The 19,042-nt window shown below is 35.3% G+C and overlaps 1 protein-coding gene across 2 annotated transcripts; it reads left to right on the plus strand.

The window, feature by feature from the left end:
• Nucleotides 1-10,305: 10,305 nt before the first annotated feature.
• Nucleotides 10,306-13,364, plus strand: LOC122593380 (indole-3-acetate O-methyltransferase 1). Of its 2 annotated transcripts, none has more exons than XM_043765776.1 (4): nt 10,306-10,484; nt 11,110-11,535; nt 11,899-12,174; nt 12,764-13,364. In XM_043765776.1, the coding sequence occupies exons 1-4, from the start codon at nt 10,362-10,364 to the stop codon at nt 13,115-13,117; spliced, it is 1,179 nt and encodes a 392-aa protein (XP_043621711.1). In that variant the 5' UTR covers nt 10,306-10,361; the 3' UTR covers nt 13,118-13,364. The 2 variants fall into 2 exon arrangements, with proteins under 2 accessions (XP_043621711.1, XP_043621712.1); XM_043765777.1 differs by having other exon boundaries at nt 10,371-10,488.
• Nucleotides 13,365-19,042: the final 5,678 nt, after the last annotated feature.

Genomic DNA, 19,042 nt, shown 5'->3' on the forward strand with positions numbered 1-19,042 from the left:
AATCACTTCCTTGTGTCTTGTAACTTCATAGGCTTCCTTCTTGAGTCTCTTGATGTCATTTACCCTCTTTCGCATCTTCCGTGAACCTGTATAATCATACAATCCATTAAGTACCGATAGTTCCGGAATAATGACTCATTTAAGCATTTAAATGAAGCCCTTCTATAGGTGTTTTTATCACAAAATGAACGCTCATCAATGAGCATGTTGTTTTTTGGTGATACCAAACACCTTGTCCTTCAACTCAGCTACCTCATCTTGCAACACATCATTACCAGCAATTAATGCATCAAACTGTGCAAGTGCCCCATAGCTCATGTCAGCCATCTTGTCAACTAGCCAGGCGTACAAATAACCATGACGGTTTCCCTGGCTTTGACAGATTTGTACCTTTCTTAGCAGTTCCTGCAATTGATAAGTCTCAACATAAACACAGTGGTGGCTTCATCAGCAGAAGGGATCTTGAGATCCTTCAAGGAGACAGGATACTGAGAACAATGAACCTTGCAAAAATCTGGATGGTGCAATGGAGGCACTTCCATGATGATATCATCATCAAGTTCTTCTTCTTCATCATAAATATATGGCTTGCGAATATGTTCAAGACAAGTTTGCAGCCTTTGAAGAAGTTCATCATCACTTAAATTTTCATATTCTCCAAAGTGCCCAATTGATTCATGATGGGCAGTGGGCCTTGGTGAGTAAGAAGGAGGTGGAAGAAGGCTGGTTGTTCTTCAAATTCAGTGGGAGGAGAGGAGGCTAACAAGTATCCATTGTCAGCCTCTAAGTATCCACTTATCATATCTTCTTCATCTTCTTTACCGGCAGCGAGTCTAGTTTCTGGTTCATCATCCTGTTGACTAAACTCGCTACCAACATCATCATCAACCTCCAAATCTGTTAACATAACATTTGTCTCGGTCTCTGCACTGACAGTTTCCGAGACATTTATAATAGAAGGGGTAGTGGAACCTGGTTCCTCAGTCTCAGTGTGTTGTTCCACCAAGACATCATTGACCGTAGACTGTGTTGAATCTAGCATCACCTGTGATCTGGCTGCTGTCAACGACTCAGATGGTATTTGAGAAGAAGGGGAATTATTTGGGGGTGGAGTTGGACTTAGACCTCTAGTGGGTTGTGGTGACCCAATCTCTTCACCAACCTCGCCTACAGAAGTTTAAGGTGGCTGCTTGTTGTTCCCATTTGTCTCGTCCATAGCCTGTTGGGAGGCTGCTGATGGGGTGGCTTGGGTACTAATGTCCTTGGATGCTGAGGACTTCCTAACCTTGGGTTGGCCCTTTGATACACCCCGCTTACGTTTTGGGACGTTAGTGGAGGGTGAAGATTGTGGAGTTTGTGTTGAGAATGCTGCCTTGGATTTAACTTTGGTCTTTTTGGAGGCTTTGGAGGTCGCGCGCGGGGGGGGGGGGGGGGGGGGGTTTCCAGCAAACCAGCCTCAGAAGGCATCTCGACATCCACAATGACCGTATCAGCCACTTTATAAAAAAGAAGTGTTGCCTCCCACTCGCTGTCTTTGGGGTATAAAGAAGAGTTGAGAGAGAAGAGTACCTCTTTCATGTAAGTAGTGAGGTGAGGAACCAAATGTTCAGCGGGCTGCTTATAGATGTTATTTCCTACCCTCGCTATTGGAATTGTGGCAACATCTGGTAGTACATACTCGTCACCCAACGCCTCTTTGAAGATTAATGAGAAAATTCTTACAAAGGGCACCGTGTGTGACTTGTTGTTCATGCTAATCTTGTTCTTCATATCATTGAAGATTAGCTGTCCATAATCCACAAACCTCCCTTCAGCGAGAGCGTGAATTATTGGCATCGAAGTAGATGATGCCTGATTATAGGAGCCCGAATTACCACCCATGCACTGAATCACATGGGTGAATAAAACTCTCCAGATCCCGGGTAGATTCTGCTTTAAAGGATTGCTTGGGACAACTGGAGGAGTTTTCAAGTTGTAATTGTATCCAATGGATGGCAGCCATGCCTTCCATTCATTCTCACTGACTGGTTCCACAAATTTAATTTCTTCAGTTTCTTGTGGAAATCTAAGGGTTTGGCGAAGAGATGTTGGAGTGATTGTAATCGATTTCTACCCCTGAGGAATAGTACTACTGATGGACTTGGATTCATCATCATATTCACAAGTCCACCAGAACTCACGGAGAAGATGAAAAAAATCTTTTCCGGATCTGCCATAATACAGTGGCTGGCAGGAGATGCGTGGATGAAATCTAGCATTGGCCGATATCCTTTTGTACCTTTTGGTACTTTAGATGTGCCGATGTGATTGTTGGATTTTACAATCATATCAGAGGCAGAGAAAGAAATTTTCTAAGATTTGGCGACATTTACAGGTGTATATTTCGGAGAATTCAAGTAAGTAAAAACAGTTTGTTCTTGAACTTGTTGTTCGGGAACCGGTAGATTTTGTACGGCGGCTGAAGAAGAAGAAGAAGAAGGGATCTCAACATTTTCTTGTTGATGAGGGATTTCAGATGAAGATGCCATTGAAATATTTGAGATTTGATCGGAAAAGATGAGAAAATAAAGGAAAGAAGATGAATATAGGGTATGGTGAAAAGACAAAGTGATTTTCTCTCTCCTCTTTTTCAAACTATGTTACAGTTGTATTCAACAACTGTTTATATATATATATATATATATATATATATATATAAACAGATTATGTGTGTAACGTTTAAATAAAAGGAAAAGAAATTTTATCCAAAAATACTTGAGTGCGCCGTATTGACAGACGTAACCTGTCAATCAGACTGACACAAGATGACATATGACGTGATCAGGAGAGAAAATGTGGTGACTCCTTTTATTTTTGAATATTTAAACATGTGGTTTACAAGTTTGCCACGTCACCTATATAGTTACTTCAAAAACATTTAGTTTCGAAAATATCCTATGTTTTATTAAATAAGGGATTTAAAGATTAAAAAATGATATTTAATACCATTAAATGCATTTTGTCTCCAGCAATCCTTTTTAGAAAAGAAGTTTGGATGCTGAGAGCATTTTATAATTTTGAAAGACTACATGCTGAAAAATGATCAGCATGTCACAAAGTTTTGTTAGCGACTTCCCGACTAACGTTGGTCGTTGACTACAGTTTTTGGCAAACTGTCAGCCATCAATGGATTTTAGAAGTCTTTACCAGAGTCATTTGCAACTGGACTAGATGAAGACTTTTAGCTCTCCATTGCTTTTATTTTGCTTTTTCCCAAAGCAACAGGGATCAACGGATTTTATAAGTCATTACCACAGTCGTTTGCTGATGGACTAGATGAAAACTTTTAGCTCTCCGTTGCTTTTATTTTGCTTTTTTCCAAAGCAACACGGATCAACGGATTTTATAAGTCTTTACCACAGCCGTTTGCTGATGGACTAGATGAAGACTTTTAGCTCTCCATTGCTTTTATTTTGCTTTTTCCCAAAGCAACAGGGATCAACGGATTTTATAAGTCTTTACTACAGCCATTTGCTGATGGACTAGATGAAGACTTTAAGCTCTCCATTGCTTTAAGGACCAATGAGCAAGACAGACTTAAACACGCTGAGTTAGCTAACATGATGGGTCATGTCGCTGATTCTCCATTTAGCATTCCTAACTTGCTGACAAGCAATTTGAATCTAGTTTCATCCAATGGTTTAGTAAAGATTTCAGCAATTTGATCATCAGTTGGAATGAAATAGATTTCAATATCACCTTTCATGACATGATCACGAATGAAATGGTATCGAATATCAATATGCTTAGTTTTGAAATGCTGAATGAGGTTGTGTGTAATAGCAATAGCACTTGTATTATCACACATGATTGGAACTTTAGATTATTCCAAATCATAGTTAGCAAGCTGATGTTTCATCCAAAGAATTTGGGCACAACAGCTCGCTGCATAGGCATATTCTGCCTCAGCGGTGGAAATGGAAACTGTGTGCTGCTTTTTACTAAACCAACTAGTCAGCCTCCCCCTCTAACAGTTGACATCCACCACTGGTGCTTTTGCGATCAAGCATGCATCCAACATAGTCATAGTCAGAATATCCAACTAAATCAAAGTTGGAGTCCCTTGGGTACCAGAGACCTAGCGTGGGTGTACCCTTGAGATACTTAAAGATGCGCTTGACAACGAGAAGGTGAGACTCACGAGGAGAGGCTTGATAGCGAGCACAGAGACATGTTGCAAACATGATGTCTAGGCGACTCGTTGTGAGATACATTAAAGAGCCAATCATACCTTTATAGTGAGTAGGATTCACTTACTTCCCATCAGGGTCAGCATGAAGATTATTAGGAGGGGACATGGGAGTAACATGTGTGAAGTCAAACTTATGCAACATATCCCGAATATATTTTTCTTGATTGATAAATATTCCAGTGGGAAGCTGCTTAATTTGTAACCCGGAAAGAAGGTTAATTCACCCATCATACTCATTTCAAAAGTGTTGGACATGAGAGCACTGAACTTGCGACATAGCTTGGTAGATTAGGAACCAAAGATAATGTCATCAACATATATCTAAACATACAAAGCACGAACCTTCTCTTTGTAGATAAAGAGAGTGCTATCACTAGTTCTCTATGAAAGCCATGGTCTAAAAGAAAGGCAGAGAGGGTATCATACTAGGTTCTAGGAGCCTGCTTGAGACCATAAAGAGCTATGGATATCAGAACAAACTAGAAGAATAAACGTGTCAAAGGAGACTCAACGTCTATTTTCCCACTTCAACACGTTGATTAACAAGACGCGGAAGATCCCCGATATTTCGGATAGTTAGTTAGATGTTTACATTATAAATAACGAGTGATTGATCGAAGTCTAGGCACTTAGCATTCAGTACTCACACTTGTAATCACACACACTCATTCACTGCTTTACTTTCATAACTTCGATCAAATCACTCACTCATTTATTGCATTGTAATCAACATAAATAATAAAAGAACATAGAAAGGGTCGATTGCATCCCCCCGGGGTTTTTTTACCTAAGATCACTTAACTGGATCAAGGGATTTTCCTCGTCAACAAAATTCTGGTGTCTTTACTTTTATTTGCATTTCATCAAGATCTTTACTTTTATTCGTATTTCGTTAAGATTTATACTTTATTTGGCATTATTTTACATTATCTTCAATCGTTTTCTTATTTACTCAAAGTATTTCGATCTCAAAGATCATTTCGAACTCGTTTTTAGAACAAATTCTTAGTTTAATTATTTTTGATAAGAAAAATTTACTTTTTATTTGAAGATCCTTGAACACCAGACCCCACTTACAAATCTTCGGTTCATTAGTTGTCTAAAATCCTTTCTAAAATTATCATAGGTAATTTTTAACCGAAACAACCAAGAGCTGAACAACTTTCATCAAAAGTAACATGAATTGATTCTTCTACTCTTTGAGTGCGAGTATTGAAAACTCTGAAGGTTTTACTGATAGAAGAATAACCCAAAAAGTACCCATCATCAAGTTTGGGATCAAACTTACCTAAATGATCCTTATCATTTAGGATAAAAACTGGGCAACCAAAGACATGGAAATATCCAATTTGGGGTTTCTTGCCCTTAAGAATTTCATAGGCAGTCTTATCACGTCGCTTGACAATGAGACACATATTTTGAGTATGGCAAGCAGTACCAACTGCTTCAGCCCAGAATTTGCTGGGAAGAGAAGACTCGCTGAGCATAGTTCTAGCAGCTTCGATGAGAGTTCTATTTCTCCTTTCAGCTACTCCATTTTGCTCAAGAGTACGAACAGAAGAAAAGTTCTGTCTAATCCCTTGATCAACACAAAAAGTCTCAAGAGTGTGGTTTCTGAACTCAATGCCATGATCGCTTCTAAGTTCTTTAACACGTATGCTGTTGAGGTTTTCCATCTTTTTGATGAAATTAATTATTAAGGCGTATCACTCTTCGAATGAAGAAAGATTGTCCAAGTATATCATGAATATTCATCCACGATAACTAAGGTGTATCTGCTACCCCTTATACTTTGGACATTTACAGGACCAAAGAGATCCATGTGAAGAAGATGAAAGCAGGTATTAATTGAGTTTGCCTGTTTGGTTTTGAAAGTGGCTCGGTGGCTTTTACCCTTTTCACAGGCACCATAGAGCCTATCCTTCTCATAAGTGAGAGGAGAAAGGCTTCGAACAAAATTTTTCTTGGCAAGAGAATTGATTGTTTTAAAATTCACATGCGACATACGCTTGTGCCACAACCAATTGATTTGAGAAGCAGCTTTTGAAAAGAAGCAAGTCTCGCTGTCAGTTTTGACAGGAGTGAAATCTACCAAGTAGATATCTCTCTTTCTTGGAGCAATCAAGACTACTTCTTTATCAATGTTGATTACTGTACCTTGATGCTTATCAAAAATAACCTTGTAATCAGCATCACATAGTTGACTGATGCTGATCAGATTGTGTTTCAATCTATTCACATAAGCAACCTTAGTAAACTTGATCAGCCCATTTGAAAGAGAGTTATATCCTTCAGTATGGCCAGTAGAGTTGTCACCAAACAAAACTGTGGGACTATCATACAAAGTTATCCAGTAGGTCCTTGGATTCAGTCATGTGTTTTGAACAACTACTGTCCAAATACTGCACTTGTTTTCCTAGCGAGTGCCATAAAACAGATGGCATCAACATAGTCCTCCCCTTCAGCGTCAGATTCATCAGAGTCTGCCTAGTCATGTTGTTCAGCAACAAGAGTTTTGGTAGGGAGCTTAGCTTCTTCAACATCAGCCATTTTAGCACGAAGCTCATAGTACTTCTTTTTGTATTCATCAGCAGGCCTGACTGAAGAGGGCCTCGCTGACGAAGAAGAGGGCTTCGCTGCTTGCAAAGAAGGAATAGAAACATTGCATTCTTTTTGGTAATGGTCTTTCTGACCACATCTCCAACATTCTTCCTGGGATTTGTCCACCACTGGTTTTTGAAAGAAGGTCGACTTACGACTATTCAATTTTTTTTGAATATCTCTTACCAGCGATAAGAGCAAATTGCATGAAATCTGAGAACATTTCTTGTCTCTCCTCAAAATCGAGGTCATTGACAAGATCTTGGATATGAGATGGGGTAGAGTTGCTGCAGTCAACATGAATGGTGCTAACTTTAGCAAAGACCAAGGCAAGAGGGTCATGAGAATAAGAAATGTTAGATAAAGAAGAAGAAGATGAAGCAGATGAACCAGCATGCCTTTTGGATTCAGCTTCTGCTCTCAAGTTTTGAGCAAGGGCTCTCTTCTGTCAAATTGAAGAGTGCCATAAAGTGATTCCAAGTCATGCGTCTTTAACAACTTGGTGGTACAAAGAATCTTTCTTAAACCTTGCCACTTGATTGGAAGGCTGTCAATGAACTTGTGGCACACTTCAAGCATATCATGCTTTATGCCAACATTTGTCATATCATTCAAAAGACATTTGAAGCGATTATAAGTGCCATCCAGACTCTCATTAGGAAGAGAAAACAATCATTCATAGGCACGCTTCAGATCTATCTTTTTGGTAGCAAGAACATCTTCCGTACCATCAAATCTGGTACAAAGATTATCCCACACCTTTTTAGCAGAAGAAAGTTTGATGACAGATTTCATTATGTCATCTGGAAGAGTATTGATGATGAGGTTTCTTAACCGAGCATCCAGATTGACAAGCCTACGCTCATCATCTGTCCATTGTACTTCTGGTTTAATAAGCTCAGTGACAACCTCAGGAGCATCAGTAGTGGCTCCTGGTGTCCTGGTAACCAGGATCGGTACATATGGCCCTCTGGTCAAAATAGTCATCAAGTAAGGTTCAACTCCTACGATGTGTAGGAGCATTCTCTCCTTCCAAGATCCAAAATCATAAGATTCAAATCTTGGTGGGATGGAGACATACCCAAAATCTCTGGTATTAACCAGAGTAGGAACCGCAGCCATGTAAACAGAAAAATTTTAGAAAAAGAAAAGAAAAGATTTTAGTGCAGAAAAGTAAAAGTACAGAAAGAAAAATAATCTTGCAAACACTTTTCAGATTAGTTTTAGTGTATCGAAACACTGCTCTGATACCAACTAAAAGTCCCAAGTTTGCAACGATTATGTAATTAACAACTAATTTAAATTACTTTAAGAACAATAAACAAGAAAGTAAAAGAAGTTAAACTATATGTTTTATTGATTAAACAGTGAATACATGGTCGGTTTTATTGATTAAACAGTAAATTACTTTAGGTCAAGTGATTCTTTATATTGGTGGGTAAGTCAGATCTGCAGAGTTCTCTTTTCTTCATCTTGTTTCTTTCCCAAATCGGCATCAAAGAGAAACTTCTTAGTACCAGCACGGTACAAGGTCACATGGCTCCTTCTTGATCTATCAACACGTGTCTTTGGGACCAGTCTTCTTATCTTCATGTTCCCGCCCATATTTGACTTACAAAACATGACGGTGAGTCATTGAACTTATCCATTAACTCGAAGATAATTGATGGTCACTGAGAGCTTGCTGATAAAGTTGTTCGCTGAGTCTCTCAGCGAATCCATGACTCAAGAAAAGTTATCATAATAATGCCCGGGTATTACCCCGGTTTATAAGCTAGTAATGTAAGAGGTTTGTACGTTAATTTCGTAGGATATAACTTAAATAAAATGCAAATAGTCTTTGAGGTAGTATCTCGTAGTCAGAGCTCATGAAGTGAAAAATAATACAGTATAAAAATTTTGTTTGATAATTTCTCATTAAAAAGTGTAAAGCATTTTTTTGTTTTTTGAAAACGTTTATAGAAAACTATGATTTGAACGCGTTTTATGTTTTTTATGTTTTTTAAAAAGATAAAAATGAAAAATAAAGGGCATTTTTGTAAAGATCATGATTCTTAATTTTAACATCTAAGTAGTTTAGGATTGTTTGGAGTATTTAAATATGAAATGTACTCTAAAAAAAATAAAATAATGACACGTACATATATGTATATCTAGAGTCTAATGATGTTTGGTTATGAGGAGTGGAGAGTAAAGGGAATGTCCCTCCTCCACTCCTTGCTTGACATGTGTCCACTACTAATCATAAGGGGCATTCCCCTCATTCCCTTGGGGTGGAGGAATGCCCTTTAGAGGCATTCCCAATATTTTTATTTTTTTTAAATTTTGATTTATAAATAAATTAAATAAAACATAGTACTTTTTATTAAAAACATACTTTTTATTAAATAAAAAAACAAACTACTTTTTATTATAAAAAAAACACACTAAAAAATATTACATAAAGACTCGAAATAAAACTAATCAGAGTCGTCGTCGTCGGTGTTAACATACTCTTAAAGATCGGCGAAGGGATCGGCTGCAGGCTCAAAGTCATGTGGTGTGTTCGCCCAAAGATGGTCAACCAAATCTGCCGTCAGCATGTTGTGGGTTTCACGGTTTTTACGGCATGCAGATTTTGGATACGAACTTCCATTGGAGTTATGCGCCTCCAATAATCTGGATTTAGGCTCGGTTCTTGGTCGTTGTAGTACTGGCATTTGGCGACTTGAAGAAGCACGTTCTGTACACGCTCTTCGTAATCGGCAAACCCGTTAGAAGATCCGGATGAGTCATCGGAATCCATATGGTGATTTTTGAGGAGAATGTGTCTGTATGTAATTTTTTTGAAAGGAAAAAGATAGATAGATAGTTGTATATTGATATGTATGTAATAGAGTGTGAAATGATTAAAAAAAAAACAAATTTTAAATGTTCTTTCCAAGAAAAAAACGGCCATATGGCCACCACCTTCCAAAATGCCGGGCGCGTTCAAAATGCAATGGGGCACGCCCCCGGGGCCGAGCGAGGGCGTTCTCGGGGCATTATGCACGGATTTTTTTGGTGGGAACGAGCTACTCCGAATGTTTTTATGAAAATAAAATAGCCTTAAATTTGGGGCGTTTCATTCAATATCCGTTATTATTGTTCGACGTACTCATAACTAAAATTCCAATATAAAAATTTCACTTTGGAAAATAATAAAAAGAAGTTAGAAATCAATAATTGTTTGTAAAATTTATAGTGCAGTAGTATATGGTTAAAAAGTTGTGGTTGTGGTGGTGGTCAACGTACAATTATTCATTAGTTTTACCAAATCAAAACTCATCTAGGAATGAAAGAAAATCGAGATATATGTACGAGTAAAATAATAGAGTAAATATAAATTATAGTATATAGTGAAATTGCAAAACTACCCTTGTCCTTACTCCTTAGCTGTGTGTATATATATAAGCGGGTAGTGGTTATATTGAGAACACCCATTAGCTAGCTAATAGATCGATATTAGTAAAGTGATCGATCGAGCGAGTGATCGAGTAGCAATAATATAATGGCACCTCCTTCCGGTGACAACAATGTGGTTGTTTCATCAGCAAACGTAAAGCTTGAGAGGCTTCTTAGCATGAAAGGTGGCAAAGGTGAAGCCAGTTATGCCAACAACTCTCAAGCCCAGGTACGTCCGTACGTCGATCTTTTATTTAATTAATAATCAGTTATGTTTCTATATATTTCGCCTTACTTTCTATATATATACTGTATTATATATCGATCTCAATCAATCTGTTATGATTTATTTTATCAAAAATATATATACTCCATTATATATACTACATATATATATCGCAATACTGTAAGAGTTGATCAAGAGATCGATATAGAGATATATATATATATATATATTGGTCAATTTATTTTATACACTAGCTTTTATCAAGGGTACTATGTATATATATTGTAGAAATATTAAGGTCTGGACGTCTGGTCTTCAGGAAGTGTCCTCTTATCATGGCGATAGACTTCTTTAATGATCGAGAAGTCTTCACGTTTACAGTTTTTCCATGTGTTTTACGTTATTCATTATACGTACGTACGTGGCATGAAATGCTGGAATAAAAGAAACAATACACGCAAAAAATTAACCAACTTAACGGGAAATAAAATAATTTGAAGACAGTACTATAGCTAGTACGTACGTATAGTAGCATATATAGTATTGTACGAGTATTTTATTTATTTGATGAATGAAGTAACGAATTGACGTGTAATTAATTACTTAAATTTTGTTAATGCATGCGCAGGCGAAACATGCCCGGTCAATGCTGCATCTCCTAAAAGAAACGCTTGACGGTGTTGAGTTAAGCAGCTCGCCCGACACACCATTTGTGGTGGCGGATCTTGGGTGCTCAAGTGGAAGCAACACCATCTTTATCGTCAACGTCATCATCGAACACATCACCAAGCGTTACGAGGCGTCTGGTTACTCAGAGGTACCGGAGTTTTCTGCTTTCTTTGCGGACCTTCCGTCCAATGACTTCAACACCCTCTTCCAGCTGCTACCGCCGCTGGCTAACCAGGACGTCGGCAGCATGGAAGAGTGTCTGGCCTCCACAGGCCATCGCTCTTTCTATGTTGCTGGGGTCCCAGGCTCTTTCTATCGGAGGCTGTTCCCAGCCAAATCAATTGATGTTTTCTACTCGGCGTTTTCCTTGCATTGGCTTTCTCAGGTAATTAATACTTAATAATAATTTACCTTCTTAAAAGTACTAGTACAAGTATTCAAGTCCCAATACTGGTTAGACCATCTCGATCCAATGGTAAATTAATGGCCTAGTTAATCCGCTTTTAAATCATATCCTTAAAAATCCTCGCAACAAATTCTTAAAGGTTTTTAGTTAGTTTTTACCTTCAACCATATAAAAACATCATTAATATTTTAACTTCTATATGTATTACTGATCAGTACGTAGATGATAGAAAGTATATATACTAAAAAGTATTTTGAGTTATAGTTTATGAAAATGTAACAAAAAACACGTGCTCGATCGATGACTACGTATGTACTTATGATGGTAAACGTAGTGCATCAGGTACCAGAAAGTGTAGTGGAGAAATCATCAACGGCGTACAACAAGGGGAAAATATATATCCAAGGTGCGAATAAAATAACAGCCAATGAATACAAGAAACAATTTCAAACAGATCTGGCAGGGTTTCTAAAAGCGAGATCAAAGGAGATGAGGAAAGGTGGGTCAATGTTCATTGCACTACTGGGGAGGACATCGGAGGACCCCGCAGACCAGGGTGGGGCCGGCTTACTCTTTGGGACCCACTTTCAAGATGCATGGAATGATCTTGTCCAAGAGGTACACTACTACTTGATCATCATCATCATCATATCTATCTTTATCACAACCACCACCATATATATATATCTTCGATTTTTACTACTACTGGCCGTACTCGATCGATCGTCCCCTCCCACTTTTATGTCGGCTATATTTGACCAAACTAATTAATAAACGAGATGTTGGATCAAATTAATTGTTGGATGGATTTGACTCTAGCTTAATATATATATATATATGTATATGTAATTGTGTACATGTCTCATTAACTTGTTAATTGATCGACTGTTGTCACATATATACTTACATGTTTAAAAAGTACTACTCGTATAATATTTATTTAACTTAAGCATAATGCGACAACATATATAGGTATCCGGCCGGCCTCTTCAAAATTATCGTGGAAGAATATATAATACATCGATCAGTACATATATAATATAATGGCCTGGTGATCATCGAGACACGCACGATTGACAAATAAAAATCATATACGAGTATATTTTTTAAAAATTTTTATAATAACTTAATTACGTAAAACCTAGCTTAAGCAAATAAATGAACTTTGATATGTTGATTACATATGTATGTATGTATGTATGTGCAGGGACTAATAACAAGCGAGAAGCGAGATGATTTTAACATTCCGGTGTATGCACCAAGCTTACAAGATTTCAAACAAGTGGTGGAAGCAAATGGGTCGTTTAGTATAAAGAAGCTGGAGGTGTTCCAAGGTGGGAGCCCGTTAGTGGTGAGCCGGCCCGATGATGCCGTGGAGGTAGGCAAGGCTCTAGCCAATAGCTGCAGGAGCGTCAGCGGGGTACTGGTGGATGCCCATATAGGAGACAAGCTCAGCGACCAGCTCTTCTTGCGCGTCGCCAACCGGGCTGCCAACAAAGCAGCCGAGATCCTTGAAAACCTCCAGTTTTACCACATTGTAGTTTCCCTCTCCCTTATATAAATAATTAATATAACAAGTACGTACGTATACCATGATGATCGATTTCAAACCGTACGTAGGAGAAGCTAGCTAGCTAGCTAGATATATTGTACGTACTTTCTTTTTTCTTTCTTTTCGATCGGGATTTCATTTTCATGTTTATTTTTTTTGTCCGGTTTTCGATCGGTTTCTCCTGCCTGCCTACCTACCATGCATATATCATATACCATCATCATATCATATATATATAGAACAAAGTTATACTTAATTGATGGCTATATATATATATATTGGAATCTAATAATGTTTCTAGTTCATTCGTTCATTGTCCAATTAAAATTTTCTCTTGTTTTTACAACGATCGACTAAGTTAATTCAAGAACTATCATATCGATCGACATATATAGCTAGCTAGCGCTTCGGTTTTCTCTTCTTCAATTCGCGTATTAATTTCCTGTAGTTGAAAGAGTTGTTTACTTGTTTTATACAGTAACTAGATTATTGTCCTGCGTAATACGCGAGTAAGTATATTTATATATATATATTAAAAATATAATTTTCTTAAGTAATAGTAGTTAACGAATTAGTAATAATTAACGAATTAAAATTTTCAATTTCATTTTATTAACATTTGTGTTTCTGACCTTGATAATTTCACAAAAATTTATTATGTTGTTCATTAAGTCTTATTGATTCAATAAATTATTCAATGCCAAAAGTTATTGCTTATCCATGTCATCACAAATATGTCGATGTCATTCGGATTTCCATGTCATATCATAGAAAATATCACACATGACACATTCTTTAGATGGTGTCAAGGCATAACCATTAAGCCAATGATTATTCCAGAATTTTGTCTTCTCTTCACTCCCAATTGATTTTTAATAACATTTTAAAGAGCTAGCAATCGAGTGTCTCTCAGATAATGAGGAACATATATTTGTCCATATATTATTACCATTTGTTTTACATAGGAACACAAATTCAGAACCATGAATCACATGGATGATTTTAAACCCCACGGCATCCAAGTTTTGAACCACATGTCATATCCATTTGTACATATCAATGCTAAATTTTGAGCCTCCAGAGCACCAAAACCTCCACCTACTTTTTACCTTAGACGCTTGCCTTCCAATCAATCCATTACATTTCATTTTTCGAGTTCGGCCCCCCTCCCCTTGCCTCTTCCGCACAAAAAAATAAATAAAATGAAATTGTGATCTTTATCAATCGAAATAAAGAAAAATAATATATCTTAAATACTTTAAATTGTCGAGTTAGAATTTATCATAGGCAACACATTAGTATAAAGTTTAGATTTTATTCTATAATAACTTTGTAAAATTTATGAAATATAACAATGGATGGAGTCCGACTTTAATTTTTGTACAATGTAAACTTTTTAAGAGTATATTTGTAATTTTGTTCCTACAAAATATTAATAAATAAATAATACATACAAACATTGACTTTGTTGTCATAAGTCTCTTTTTTAAAAGTTCATCACTTGGTTGAAAATATTAGTCTTGACATAAACCTCTCTATTGGTAGCCCAACTTGACATTCAAAGCCCCTTATGTCTTTCAGTCAAATGTTGGTCACGGGTTCGCAACCTTTGAAAGGCATATTGAGAAGTCCTTGCCAAAGAGGTGGGGCATGGGGGTTTTCTTTAGAAATAGCTGGTATTCTCCAGAACGGTAGTGGGACTTCCACCGCCAGTCATGCCCTCAGATTGACTGTGTTGGTGACGTCGTCTATCTCTACTGGACGATAAAGAGACATGACGCTGAATCCAATCACCACTGCTGTTCAGGAAAAAGAATAGGAAAAAAAGAAAAGAAAGATAGGTTGGAAATTTTTTATTTTTATTTTTTTTTGGTAAATGTAAATTACATTACTAATATAGTTGTATGTAAAAGCATTATTTTTTTTCAAATACATTCTTAATAGTAATCACAATAGTCACGCATATTTACAAGCTAAATTATATATCATTAATTTCGATAATTTATTTTATTTTGTTTAATGGAGTACAACTTCTCTGTCACCACATGCTCCAAAATTGCACATCAATGTTAAAGGTTGATATTCCCAAAGTTGTCACTCACCTAAGCTAAACTCGGCCTTCTCAACACCGCCGTTGATAATTTGACTAAACCGGACATATATATATATATATATATAATATTGTAGATACATGGTGTTACGACATTATTAATATTCAATTTTTCTTTATTATGGTTTAAAATATAGCTTACTATTTTTATCAATAGAAAATTGATTTATATATTTTAAATGAAACATATCTCAAATATTTTAATTAAAATATGATCTGGTTTTTTATATGATATTAACAATTATTCTATTGGATAAGACATAAGATAAAGAGTATTATTTTATTATCGTTAAATATATATTAAAGAGAAACTTTAATTTATAATTGAAAAAATATTGACCCTTAGATGAGTTTTAACTTTTATTTAGAGTCATTAGATCAAATGATGATGACATATACCTTATTTAACTTTTTTAGATTTATTTTAAAGCCTTTAGTCTTTTGATTAGAGTAGGGGTCGCGAATGACTAAGGTTTTTTTACAAAAGCGAACTTCATGCCTAAAAGCGAATGGTCAGGACACTTTTAAGCGGAATCTAATCGACGACCAATGTAACTTCATGTTTTCTAGTGGTTTAATTATTACCTGGTTAAATATTTGTCAACTTATGATATTATAAAAATTTAACATGTTATTAATTATATATGTTTCTTGCGTATTACGCGAGTATTAATCTAGTTAGGATATATATTAGCTATTAATATAATAATATATTTAAAAAATAATATTAACTATTGTTCTATTATATATATATATATACTATTTTTGATTTCTTGATTAAAATTATTGGATAAAAAAATGTAAATTTGTTATAAAAAACCAAAAAGTGTAAATCAAATTTAAAAGGAATTATATATATTAGCTACGAGTATTATTTTTGATTTCTTGATTAAAAATAATGGGAAAAAAGTGTAAATTTGTGATGAAAAACCAAAAAGTATAAATTATTTTTAAAGGGGTATTTTTTGTATAATCAAGTGTAAGTATTAATATTGTCATTTAAGAAAAACAAAATAATTAAATTTGATCTAATGACTCTAAATCAAAGATGGAATTAATCCAAGTGTTCTTGTTTATTTAAGAATGAATTTAGCACCTCGTGATATATATATATTGGTAGATTTGTAGATACAGGGTGTTACAATATTATTAATATTCAATTTTTCTTTATTTTGGTTTAAAGTTTAGTGTTTGAGCATGAAAAGTTAAGCTCAATCACAAAAGTGGTTTAACTACGAAAATCATCAAAATCTCCTCAATATTAGAGTGCAAACCTACTAAGTTCTTCACGAACCTAAGGTGAATGATGATTTCCCAAATAGATGTTTCGATCTTTGGAAGATATGAATATAATGTAATTTCACGTAGTCATTGATGAATGGTTGATTGATGATGAATATACTGAATATACTGATGATTGTTGAATGTACAACTACTGCTATTGTAGAGAATATTATAAATATGTGTGTGATGAATTGATTGTGTATGTAATAAATCTTTTCCTCTCTAATGATTATGAGTATTTATAGGCGTCAGAATCAGGGCAATCTCGTATTTTGGGCCCTTGCCAGATATGGGCCTCCATTAGTAGGACATGGCCCATAGAGATGATATACGAGGAATAGAACCTTCTAGAATAATGACTGTATACTTCATGACTCGTCCAATCATAAATATACGATTTGTAAATCTTCTTGTGACAAGTGTATCATGGAGAATGGACATCACCACATTAACATAAACCTTGGACGATAGCTCTTGCCAAGGAATAGACTCTTGACTATCTCTCTCGAGCAGCTTTTACTTTGGTGGGCCTTAAAGCCGTTGTTTCGTTAATATTGGGCTCTAAGCATTCCTTTCCGGCCCACTCCTTGGGTCCTTGCCGCTTTCGCCTTGAGATATTCCTCATATACACAGGGTCTCATCAGTATTCACGTACTCTCGGATTCTCTTTCCTCCTCAAGAGCTCTCGGCCCAGTGGCCCCCACGGCCTTGTGGACTCTCGTCCCTCTCTCTTCTTGAAGTAGCTCTCGCCAAAGGTATTCTCCAAGGAGCTCTCGACATATATACATATATATATATAGCTCTCGATCCTCTTTCTTCCTCTAACACCTCTTGTCTAAGGCATAGCCCTCTTCCAAGGTTGGTGATTTACTTCTCACCTCATTATATAGCTTACTATTTTTATCAATAGAAAATTCATCTATATATTTTAAATGAAACATATCTCAAATATTTTAATTAAAATATGATATGTTTTTTTTATATTATATTAACAATTATTTTATTGGATAAGACATAAGATAAAGAGTATTATTTTATTATCATTAAATATATATTAAAGAGAAACCTTAATTTATAATTGAAAAAATAAGGACTCTTAGATGAGTTTTAACTTTTATTTAAAGCCATTAGAGCAAATGATGATGGCATATACCTTATTTAACTTTTTTGGATTTATTTTAAGCCTTTAGTCTTTTGATTAGAGTAGGGGTCACGAATGACTAAGGTTTGTTACAAAAGCGAACTTCATGCCTAAAAGCGAACGGTTTGGACACTGTTAAGCGGAATCTAATCGACGACAAATGTAACTTCATGTTTTCTAGTGGTTTAATTATTACCTGGTTAAATATTTGTCAACTTATGATATTATAAAAATTTAACATGTTATTAATTATATATGTTTCCTGCATATTACGCGAGTATTAATCTAGTTAGGATATATATTAGCTATTAATATAATAATATATTAAAAAAATAATATTAACTATTATTCTATTATATATATATATTATATATATAATAGCTACTATTTTTTGATTTCTTGATTAAAATTATTGGGTAAACATTATAAATTTGTGATGAAAAACTAAAAAGTGTAAATTATTTTTAAAGGGGTATTTTTTGTATAATTATAAAAAGTGTAAGTATTAATATTGTCATTTAAGAAAGATAAAATAATTAAATTTGATCTAATGGCTCTAAATCAAAGATGGAATTCATTCAACGGTTCTTGTTTGTTTAGGAATGAATTTAGCACCTTGTTATATATATATATATATATATTGGTAGATTAAGTTAAAGTATATGTATGTATGTGTCTAGGGGCGGTTCTCTTTAGGGGCCCGTGGGGCCTGGGCCACCACCGTTTTTTCGTTTAGTAGTAGTAATATATATATATATATATATATATATCCGTATTTCGTCTAAAATAATTTATATCTATTAAGTCGCCCCCGAAGGATTATTTTTTAAAAAACTTTTTATACGCTTAATAAATTTAATAGTCCAATAAAATTTACCTTTTTGATTTTATAACCCACAATTAACTTAGTCCATTCATAATTTTATGTTTTAGCCTACAATTCACTGTCCATGTAACAAGGTCTTCCTCCCTTTTTTGAGTTTTAAGCTCCAGTTAAAAATAAAATTTATCTTTTTATTTTTGATAACCCACAATTCACTTAATCCATTCAAAATTCTATGTTTTAGCTAACAATCCACAATTCACGTAACAAGACATTTCTCCCACAATACACAATCCAGCGCCTTTTCTCTTGGTATATTCATAAGTCTTTGTAGTTTTTGTTGGTTAGAAACTATGTATTGATAATTTGAATGGAAATCTTAGATTATTAGTGTTATTTTTGTTTGACCCAACCCAATTAACTGTATTGCATGACTATAATATAATATCCGGAACATAGCGATGGCAAAATAAATATTTTGGCCCCCACCGCTATAAATTTTAAGATCCCCAACTGTATGTGTCACCAAATTAATAAACTTATCTTTATGCTTTGTAATCCATTAACAGAGTCGAA

Source organism: Erigeron canadensis, chromosome 3, assembly GCF_010389155.1.
Source record: "Erigeron canadensis isolate Cc75 chromosome 3, C_canadensis_v1, whole genome shotgun sequence".
NCBI classification, from domain to species: Eukaryota; Viridiplantae; Streptophyta; class Magnoliopsida; order Asterales; family Asteraceae; genus Erigeron; species Erigeron canadensis.

What these genes read in the sequence shown, in the direction of transcription:
- LOC122593380 (XM_043765776.1), top strand. Translation starts at nt 10,362, where the DNA reads ATGGCACCTCCTTCCGGTGACAACAATGTGGTTGTTTCATCAGCAAAC. An exon ending in CCAACAACTCTCAAGCCCAG is followed by an intron (nt 10,485 to 11,109) that starts GTACGTCCGTAC and finishes ATGCATGCGCAG; the next exon opens with GCGAAACATGCCCGGTCAAT. An exon ending in CCTTGCATTGGCTTTCTCAG is followed by an intron (nt 11,536 to 11,898) that starts GTAATTAATACT and finishes GTAGTGCATCAG; the next exon opens with GTACCAGAAAGTGTAGTGGA.